Consider the following 10,567-nt stretch of genomic DNA (forward strand, 5'->3'; position numbering starts at 1 on the left):
CAACTCATTCTGCAAATTTATCTGTGATAATCTACGTTTTGCTACATGTAGATTTAGAGTTTAAAAATGAATAATACATATTGATAAAACCCCTATAATAAATAAAAGTAACAGTTGTACCAGTTTAAGGGGTACATTAACCTCACAACATTATGTATGTGCCTGTCCCAAGTTATGAACCTGTAATTCAGACAGTGATTGTCTTTTGTTGTGTCACATATATTTTTTAGTTCATCATTTTGTACATTAATATGCCTTCAGTTTTCTCATTTGAATTGTTTTTCATTAGTCATTGAAGGGCCTTTTACATCTCACTATGCGATAACGACTTCTGTGTCATTTGGTCTATTGCAGAGAGTTGCCTCATTAACAAACCATTATCATACCACATCTTCCTTTTGTATTGAAACACAAATATTGACACATAAAAACCTTTTAGATAGAAAGTCAGAATGAGACTAATGGATAAAAACTAAGCAGACTGTCAGCTCACACTTTTCATATGTTGTCCCAAATACGTTTTTTAAAAGCACAATAATAACCAGATGCTCTGCATGAGGCAGCTTTATACAACCGCAGAGGTCAACCCCTCTTTGAACAATGAACAACTTTTGTCATTTATTTTGCTAAAAAAAATCTCTTGGATGGCCAATGACCCGCAAATTTTATTTTAATTTTATAAAATAGAGACATCAAGCTCTACAGTATGAAATTATAAGCCACTTCTGTAATTTATTTTGCTCTGAAAATTCAATTAAAGAGATTTTATGTCTGTTTTTCCTATGTTTAGCCTATTTGCACTCATTTTCAGAGGTAAAAAAATCTCTTGGATGGACGGTGACCCCCAAATTTTATTTCAATTTTATAAAATAGAGACATCAAGCTAAACAGTATGATATAATGAGCCACTTCTGTCATTTATTTTTGCTCTGAAAATTCAATCAAAGAGACTTTATGTCTGTTTTTCCTATGTTTAGCCTATTTGCACTTATTTTCAGAGGTCAAAAAATCTCGTGGATGGACGGTGACCCCCAAATTTTATTTCAATTTTATAAAATGGAGACATCAAGCTATACAGTATGAAAAAATGAGCAACTTCTGTCATTTATTTTGCTCTGAAAATTCAATCAAAGAGATTTATGTCTGTTTTTCCTATGTTTAGCCTATTTGCACTCATTTTCAGAGGTCAAAAATCTCGTGGATGGACGGTGACCCCCAAATTTTAATTCAATTTTATAAAATAGAGACATCAACCTATACAGTATGAAATAATGAGCCACTTCTGTCATTTATTTTGCTCTGAAAATTCAATCAAAGAGATAATAGGTCTGTTTTTCCTATATTTAGCCTATTTGCACTCATTTTCAGAGGTCAAAAATTCTCTTGGATGGCCGGTGACCCCCAAATTTTATTTCAATTTTATAAAATAGAGACATCAAGCTATACAGTATGAAAAAATGAGCCACTTCTGTCATTTATTTTGCTCTAAAAATTCAATCAAAGAGATTTTATGTCTGTTTTTCCTATGTTTAGCCTATTTGCACTCATTTTCAGAGGTAAAAAAATCTCTTGGATGGACGATGACCCCCAAATTTTATTTCAATTTTATAAAATGGAGACATCAAGCTATACAGTATGAAAAAATGAGCCACTTCTGTCATTTATTTTGCTTTGAAAATTCAATAAAGTGTATTTGTGTCCATTTTCCCTATAATTCCCTATAACCTATTTGCACTCATTTTCAGAGGTCAAAATATCTCTTAGATGGCCGGTGACCCCCATTTTTTTTTGCATTTTTTCATTTACAATACTTCAAAGTTAAATTTCACAAAGTATAAGACAATTCTGTCGATTTTTTTCTATACCCCTGAACTACCTTAACTGCTAGTAGTCTGTTGTTATTTATGTATTATTGTCATTTTGTTTATTTTCTTTGGTTACATCTTCTGACATCAGACTCGGACTTCTCTTGAACTGAATTTTAATGTGCGTATTGTTATGCGTTTATTTTTCTACATTGGTTAGAGGTATAGGGGGAGGGTTGAGATCTCACAAACATGTTTAACCCCGTCGCATTTTTGCGCCTGTCCCAAATCAGGAGCCTCTGGCCTTTGTTAGTCTTGTATTATTTTAATTTTAGTTTCTTGTGTATAATTTGGAAATTAGTATGGCGTTCATTATCACTGAACTAGTATATATATTTGTTAAGGGGCCAGCTGAAGGACGCCTCCGGGTGCGGGAATTTCTCGCTACATTGAAGACCTGTTGATGACCTTCTGCTGTTGTTTTTTTTTTTGGTCGGGTTGTTGTCTCTTTGACACATTCCCCATTTCCATTCTCAATTTTATTGTTGTGCGTCGGTACACGTAACAGTGTACGTGTCTTGTACTGCAGTCGTTATACATGGCAAGATAGTGCCCGTAGCGATCCGAAATAAAACAAACAAATACGTAATGATCTTGATATTGAAATTTTTATTCTTCTTTCTTTTTCTTTAAACGTTTTTTTTTACTTTTGAAATATTTTGCTGATTATTCTTTTTTTGTATATCTTACCGTGCTACGATTTGGATTTGAATTGGGGGATGCAAAAAGTATGTCTTGCTTTTGTTTTACCTGTAATCCCTGTCCGGCTTTTTTTTAATTTTTCACTCTATACGGTCCCACCACCCTCGAATGAAAATCAAGTGGTAGCTCCCTTAGTAGTCGAGTTTTCTCAATTATTGGTCCAATTATTTCTGTGGTATTCTTCCATCACTATTTATTTTTTAAACGTAGACCTGACATACATACATGGAATTAGATAGAAACAGTCAGTTCTTAGTTTTTGAAGGAAGTATACAATGTCATTATTTTACATAAGTCATGTTCTGAAGCAGGATCTGCTTACCCTCTGGAGCATCTGAGAGCACCCCTAGTTTTTGGTGGGGTTCGTGTTGTTTATTCTTCAGTTTTCTATATTGTGACATGTGTACTATAATTGTTTTTCTGTTTGTCTTTTTCATTTTTAGCCATGGCGTTGTCAGTTTGTTTTAGATTAATGAGTTTGACTGTCCCTTTGGTATCTTTCGTCCCTCTTTTGGACACTAGCTTCTCTTTTGTAAGTCTTTGTCCAATGTTTCGTTATATTTCGACGACAGTCCCAATTTATATCTTTTATCGTCATCAACGTTTTTCATGATTAACTCCGTTAAAACGAAAGTTAATAGAATTCAATTATAAGGACTGACCATAATATGTTTCTGTCTTTGCGAAATAACCTCAAACATTTGGTGCAAACTTTTAAATAATACGCTATGCATGTTATTCAATGTGCGCCAAATTATTTTTTTTATTTCCTCATAGACAGAAATATAAATTATAGTCGTTTCTTAGAAATGTCTAGTATATATACAAAGAGAAGAATGCCGTCATTAAATTGTAGCATCAAAGAAAAATAACACGTTTAATGATTAGACTTTACTATCGTAAACAGAACGCAAATCTATAAATAGCTGAAAGTAGACTAGCATCTTTAATATGAGAGAGATGTTACATGCAAGAGAGGAAGAAGTTTTTTTTTGGTAAGCAAGTATACAAATATTACGAAACAATCGTATGCTTAACAAGATGGCTGCCTCCATCAACAATTACACGTGTTATTGTAAAAAAAAAAGAAAAAAAGAATTCACTTGTAAATTGAGAACTTGCAATACAAATCAGTAACGGTAAAACCATTGACAGACGTGTAGAAATTCTCATAATTGTCCATTATTTGTAGCAACATTTTGTTTTGAAATTTCTTGTTTTTTCTTATTCTTGTGAACGGACTGATCTAAAGCCTCAGTCACACTGTCACGTTTCGACAGCTAGGTTTTAGTACGTGTAGAAATGCTACGTTTCATGGCATTTTTTTGTCATTTTTAACGGTCCGTACGTTTAACTAGGTTTACGCCACGTTTTGATACGTTCTTCTACGTATTGTTTCGTTTTGTTACGATTTGCTAGTTTTTTTTTATAACTACAAGGGGTACGTTCTACTAGGTTTTAATACGCTTCAGTACGTATAAACTACGTTTTACTACGGTTTACTACGTTTCACTACGTATTACTAGTGTTTAGTACGTTTCTAAATCGGTTCAAGTACGCTTTTGCACGATTTCCTACGATTTAGCAAGTTTATTGCACGCAGTATCACGTGTCACTACGCTGTGATCACTATCAATAAAAAGTTATCATGAAACGGCATCATTATTCAATAAAATTTAGAAAGGACAGAGATGCAAAGAGGGAGCAGAGTAACTAAAACAAATCTGGAGACATTAATAGAGGTACACTTTATAATTATTAATACATCTGTCATTGTAATTACATTATTTTGTTCCCATTTTATGGTCTAAAAATTTAGATTTTTTGTATTCAAAAGAAAGATTTTATTGTTTTTTCTTTCAGATAAGATTTTTGTTGAGTGGATACATGAATCATGAAAAACATTTAAAGCTTTGGTTAGAACATTGTCAATGGTTTCCCTTTTATAATAATTGCTCTTTTGAAATATTCTACGTTGCACATTGTCCGTTTTAAATCCAATTTTCCTCTTACCGGCATTTGATTTATCTTTTAGTGTGTTTCAAACCAGACCGTTCTGATGAGGACCAGAGGCAGAGGAAGGGGTCGTGGTGGGCGTGGCAGAGGCCGCATAGTTAGTGTGGCGCCTGAGACTGAAACAACTAATACACAAGAAACAAATGAGCAAACACAAAATAGTGATAGTGAACAGCCAGCTAATACCAATAAAGAGAAGCGCAAAAGAAGCAAGTCATTAGAAATACCACAAGAAAAGCAGGATGAGGTGGCAGATTGGTATAGAGAAAACGAACCTCTATACAACAAAGGTACATGTATTTATTTGCTATAATTTAAAATATTAATACGGAGAATAAATGTCAAAAGATGTTAACCCCACCAGTAGACATAGATAAACTTACAGCATGGTCTTTATATTTAAAAATCAATGTGACCGATTTTTTTCTTCTCTTTCAACTCATTATCAGTACAAAGATACTGCTCTCAAAAATACACGATGGCAAGCAAAAGCTAATGAGCTAGGAGTAGAGGATTGGAAGACTCTCAGGACATGGGTTGAGTCAATGAGATCTCAGCTCGGAAGACTGACACGAGAAGGCAATAAATCTGGTTCAGGCAGAAAAGATGATACTCAAAGAGACAAATGGATCAAAGAAAAATTTGGCTTCTTGGGTCCACATATTGCCAGAATAGAAACCAGAGGAGGAATAAACGTGTGCAATACAGTTTTCTATTACTTAATATTTCAGTTCACTTTTTTTTTTTACCTTTTATTGTTATTTCCTTTGTTGAATTCCCGTACCTTTTTTCTTTTTCTAAATGATACTTAATGTTCTGATTCTACGAAATTCATTTTACAGCTGTTTCATTTCACACGTTTGACTTCATCTCGATATATCTTGTACGAATACATAAATAATGTTCCGATTATGTCTGAATATTTCAGCCGAAAGAGAAACTCAAGGCAAAATACGGAACATATGCTTGCGTCGACTCTCCCAGTGAACATGAGGACGAAGAGGAAAGTCAAGAAGACGATGAAAGAAGGTCAGTAACCATTTACTTCTTTGTATAATTAGTTAAATTGAAACTATATCTTCACATCAGGACTTATTATAATGTTTTGGTCCGTCCGTCCGTCCGTCCGTCCATCACACTTACATTTGTAAATACTTTTCAGTTAAAAGTAATTGTATCGGATTGATTGTGCTTCCGACATTTCTAGTTTTCTTGTTATGAGATAGGGTGTCAAGCCAGTCAAGGTCGTTCAAAACCCACCGTAGTAGTAGAGATAGGGTGTCTTTTTGTATTGTTTAGAACAAAAAATACACCTTTCATCGTTTTTTTTTCTTTAGATCGCAATGTAATCTTGAGGAGACGTCCAGCACAATAGATATTCCCTCTCCTATAGTTACAACAAAAACGAAAAAGAAATACCAGAAAATGAAATCTCCAGTTGAAAAAGACATCCAGGAAGCAATAAAACAGTCTTCTGAATTACAGAAACAAGTGCAGGCTAAGCTGGCTAGTCATGCGGACATGACACCCGAAAGGCAGAACTGGGGACATTGGATGGTCAGCATTCTTCCAGGTATTGACGACAGATTGTGGGGGAGGTATGCTATGCTTTTGTATGTTAATGTTTTGTTACTTGATGAATGTGTACTATACACGGCCGAATACGCTATATAAAAATCGTGTATCATCGAGCAGAGGGTCTATTCTGATTTTTTAGGAGGAAAACATAACTCCACGGTGCAGTGCAACAACTTTTTGATGTACTGTAGCAGCTTTAAAATTGAACACCATACAAATCGTTTAAGCCTGGTACCAACATCCTGTGTCCGATGATACGCTATGGTAATGACATTAGTTTTTATACCCCGCCACATTTGTCGCAAGGCATTGTGTAATACCCTTCGTAAAAAACGCTTGGTTGAGTGTCCGTTCGTCTGCGTATTGCCTGTCTGTCTGCTCTTTCGTCCGCTTGTCCATCTGTCCGTCCGTCATCGACTGTTACTAAGTAGTCATTTAAGAACGAATCCATAATTTTTATTGAAACTTTGCTCAATTGTTGAGTACTATAACAGAGAGCTTTTACAAGTTTAATGTTAAGATATATCGAAAACTTCGTTTTTAAGTTAAGCCGTTTTGAAATGAAACTTTGAAGTTATTGAGAGATTTTCATGAAACTTTGCAAAAATTTTATATGTAAAGATTGGTGTTTATCAAACGTCAGTATGATTCGTTTTCAATTATTTTCCTCACACTTTCTCAAAAGAATGAGATGTATCAAAAATAATCCATTATAGCTATATTTTACATTAATATGAAATTGATGTTCACTTTTTAAATGAATTTATATCAAATTTTTGCTTTCAGGTTTAAAAGAGAGAGTATGGATCTATTGGACAGATTTCAAAATAAAAGTAAAGAGCTACGCAGCCGTGATAAACAACGTCTTCAGCAACTGCAGGTATATCATTCACATATTATTTACTAGTACTAGTATTGTGTTAAGACTGAAAGGTCAGAACATGTTTCGAAATACACATTTCTTTAGTTCACCTGCATATTTTGGATGCCTCGTGTTGTAATTACTCTCAGGTAATTGCTGCATTTTGAAATTGTCATGCGTCCGGTCATATATATATATATTTATATATACTACGTATATTAAAACGATATGGTTACAGAATTGGAAAGGGGCGTAGACTATATTTTGTTGGAGAGCGGAGCGAGGCGAAATTGTTTTTTTTGTGGCTAAAATCACGTAAAAAGGGGGAAAAAGTACAAATAAAGGGGGCGTACGCCCTCTATGCCCCCCCCCCTGAATCCGCCACTGCTGTGTATCATTGACTTAGGAACTGGGATTTATTTATCTTTAAGAAATCGGCATTACCGAACAAGGCAACAGTACCCCGTACAGTTATGTTAATTATCCTTCCTTGAAACCCCGCATAACCCCAGTTCTAGTACCTAATTCCAACGCCGATGATACACAGTTGATTAAACTTGTTTATATGGTCATGGTTTTTTGTTGTTGCAGGGATTCACTGGTCAACAATCTGCATTGGATGTTCCCATGGGCAGCTTCTGTAATCAATCAAGTAATGTTGGGTACCTGCCTGCATGGCAGCAGCAATATCAGCTACCTGGACAGGACGTCGCCTTTCTGCAAAACCGGTCTCAAACTCAAGCAGACATTGAACCTATAAGAGCACATTCTGCTCCACCTGTTACATGCGCACAAGATATTACAACATCAAGTATTGTCAGTGTAATAATGCAATCGGATTCAATGAACGTTGATTCACCCTCATCGTCACTTTTCTCATTATAAACTTATTCATACCAGGAACCGTAGAGGTGTTTAAAAGTTTTATATGAATGACATTAAAAGACGACTCTATTATGTAGACAGTTTGTTTATTTCATGTATTATGACAGTTGTCTGTAAAATTAAAAGTTTTTTTGTTTGAGTGATTATTTTGTTGGTTAATATAAAAATAGAAGATGTGGTGTAATTGCCAATGAGACAATTCTACACAAGAGACCAAATGACACAGAAATTAACAACTATGGGTCATCGTATGGCCTTCAACATTGAGCAAAGTCCATACCGCATAGTCAGCTATAAGAGGACCCGAAATGACAAATGTAAAACAATTCGAACGAAAAAAAAACTAACGGCCTTATTAATGTACAAATAAATGAACGAAAAACAATATGTAACACAGCAAAAAACGACAACCACTGAGTTACAGGCTCTTGACTTGGGACAGGCACATGTATACATGATACGGCGGGGTTAAATATGTTAGCGGGATCCCAAAGTTTTTTTTTATTTTGATTTGTCTTGTTGTTTTAGTGTTATAATAATGAAATTTTCAATTTATCCTAAGTATGCTGACCCATGCGTGGCATTGTTTTTAAAAGACCAGAAAACTGGTATTGATAGAAGAATTTCTTAAAGTTTAATTACATGTATCATGATATTATTTTTTGATACATTCAAAGTTAAATAAACAAAAGTACAAATCATATACTTATCATTCAAATATACTACGATAAGACAGTTAAAAAAACGTTATTGAACCATTCGTTCTTGCCATGGAACTTTTCCTGCAGGTGACGAATAATAGAGTTTAAGATACAGTCTTTGTTGTTTTGCTGCCTTGCTAGGATAGTTGCGATCTTGCACATCATCAATGTCCTTCAGGTTTGTTTCGTCTCGCCAAGCTCCAGGTAAAAGATGGTGGTTCTCGTCTTCTCTGTCTAACAAAATGTTCTGATCACCTGGATATCTTATCCTCATTATATTGTGCAGACAAACACAGGCCAGAATAATGGATACGACATTGTTAGGCTCTTGCTTTAAAGTTGAAAGTAAGCATTGAAATCGATTTGCAAGTATCCCAAATGCGTTTTCAACAACTCTTCGTGATCGCGATAGCCTGTAGTTAAAAACTCTCTCTTCAAGGGTCATGTTCCTCCTAGAAAAGGGCTTCATTAGCCAACTTCTGAGGGCGAACGCGTCGTCACCAACGATGAAGTACGGAATGTCTTTGTCATCATTCGGAAGAGGCTCTGCTTTTGGTATGTGCATATTCTCATCAATTATATGATTTTTTAAGTCTGACTGATTCCAAATTTGTGCATCAGAGCAAGCACCTGGTGCGCCAACTTTAACCCATTTGAATTTATAATTAGCGTCTACTAAGCCCATTAGAACTATAGAATGGAATCCTTTATAATTATAGTATTTAGAACCACCACCAGCCGGACATTTGATAGCAACGTGTTTCCCATCTAGTGCATCTAGCACATGATGAAACTGCCACATATCACTAAATTCTTGCGAAATGGCTAGCCATTCAGCTTCTTCCGTAGGTGTGTTGATAACATCTTCAGCATACTCGGAAATAATTGCTTCACAGACTTGTACTACAAGATTGGATATCGTGTTGTGCGGCACTCTAAATAAATACATAAGTGAATGATAACTGTCTCTTGTGGCTAGATATCGAAGGGTTATTGCTACTTTAAGACCAACTGGCAATGCCTTTCGGTACCACGTGTCCTTCTTTTGTAGCCTTGGTGTTAATCTATTAACAATTTCCTGAAACATGGTTGGATCAACTCTCAAAAAGTTTTTGAAAGAAACGGTGTCTTCACATCTCAATTCATCCAACAGCTGTGCATAAAAAACAAACTGAGATCTTCTACCTATCCAATCCCTTACCCATACCGTGCGCACTCTGCGATCTATTCGTTTATGTATGTGTCTGTTTAACAACATTCTCAATTTCAAAATATGATTGTGTATCAATAATCCATAATTTGTCATTTCCATCCGTTGTCTGTCCATCTTGCTGTAAGACTGACAAACTATTTTAGCAAATGGCGAGAAATATAGATACACGTGGTTTGATTATACGTAGAAGAAGGTAATCATTCGTAGTAATACGCATCGATACGTAATAATGCCTAGAATAACGTGATGAAACCTATTAATGCGTACCAAGAAGCGTAATATACCGTACAAAAACCTAATGCAACGTGGCAGATACGTACTTAAACGTAATAACACCTAGTGATTATAATCAAATACGTTTAAGAACGTATCAGGTACGTTTCTAATACGCATTTCTACGTTCCTTCTACGTTTTACTGCGCTTTTCTACGTTAGTACTACGTTTTCATTTTTAGTCACGTTTGTATTGTGCAGACCAATACAAACGGCACCGATCACGTATCAATCTACGCATAACTACGTATATAGCCGTTTTAAGTACGGATCGATACGATTCACTACGGATATTGCCGTTTCTCTACGTTTTGAAAACGTAGCAAAACGGGATAGCCGAAACGTGACAGTGTGACTGGGGCTTTACATTCAAGTAAAAGTAACGTTTTCTGGATACCTTTTTACTTAATGTTAGCGCAGCCGCGAAATAACCAAAATAAACCCAGGTTCTTTACATAAACTATGAAGACCA

The 10,567-nt window shown here is 35.2% G+C and overlaps 3 protein-coding genes across 3 annotated transcripts; 2 read left to right on the forward strand and 1 right to left on the reverse strand.

The window, feature by feature from the left end:
- Window positions 1-4,216: 4,216 nt before the first annotated feature.
- LOC134719781 (uncharacterized) lies at window positions 4,217-4,993 on the forward strand. Its single transcript, XM_063582744.1, has 2 exons — window positions 4,217-4,309; window positions 4,603-4,993. The coding sequence occupies exons 1-2, from the start codon at window positions 4,259-4,261 to the stop codon at window positions 4,894-4,896; spliced, it is 345 nt and encodes a 114-aa protein (XP_063438814.1). The 5' UTR covers window positions 4,217-4,258; the 3' UTR covers window positions 4,897-4,993.
- Window positions 4,970-7,971, forward strand: LOC134718152 (uncharacterized). The gene is made up of 5 exons (XM_063580641.1): window positions 4,970-5,278; window positions 5,512-5,612; window positions 5,921-6,181; window positions 6,948-7,041; window positions 7,615-7,971. Exons 1-5 carry the CDS (start codon window positions 4,970-4,972, stop codon window positions 7,906-7,908), a joined length of 1,059 nt encoding a protein of 352 aa, XP_063436711.1. The 3' UTR covers window positions 7,909-7,971.
- A 684-nt stretch (window positions 7,972-8,655) lies between these two features.
- Window positions 8,656-9,867, reverse strand: LOC134718153 (uncharacterized). The gene has a single exon (XM_063580643.1). The coding sequence runs from the start codon at window positions 9,865-9,867 to the stop codon at window positions 8,656-8,658; it is 1,212 nt and encodes a 403-aa protein (XP_063436713.1).
- Window positions 9,868-10,567: the final 700 nt, after the last annotated feature.

The sequence above is a fragment of the Mytilus trossulus genome, chromosome 5, assembly GCF_036588685.1.
Source record: "Mytilus trossulus isolate FHL-02 chromosome 5, PNRI_Mtr1.1.1.hap1, whole genome shotgun sequence".
In the NCBI taxonomy this organism is placed as follows: Eukaryota; Metazoa; Mollusca; class Bivalvia; order Mytilida; family Mytilidae; genus Mytilus; species Mytilus trossulus.

What these genes read in the sequence shown, in the direction of transcription:
- LOC134718152 (XM_063580641.1), top strand. Translation starts at nt 4,970, where the DNA reads ATGGTCTTTATATTTAAAAATCAATGTGACCGATTTTTTTCTTCTCTT. An exon ending in AAACCAGAGGAGGAATAAAC is followed by an intron (nt 5,279 to 5,511) that starts GTGTGCAATACA and finishes TGAATATTTCAG; the next exon opens with CCGAAAGAGAAACTCAAGGC. An exon ending in GACGACAGATTGTGGGGGAG is followed by an intron (nt 6,182 to 6,947) that starts GTATGCTATGCT and finishes TTTTGCTTTCAG; the next exon opens with GTTTAAAAGAGAGAGTATGG.
- LOC134719781 (XM_063582744.1), top strand. Translation starts at nt 4,259, where the DNA reads ATGCAAAGAGGGAGCAGAGTAACTAAAACAAATCTGGAGACATTAATA. An exon ending in ATCTGGAGACATTAATAGAG is followed by an intron (nt 4,310 to 4,602) that starts GTACACTTTATA and finishes TTTATCTTTTAG; the next exon opens with TGTGTTTCAAACCAGACCGT.
- LOC134718153 (XM_063580643.1), bottom strand. Translation starts at nt 9,867, where the DNA reads ATGTTGTTAAACAGACACATACATAAACGAATAGATCGCAGAGTGCGC.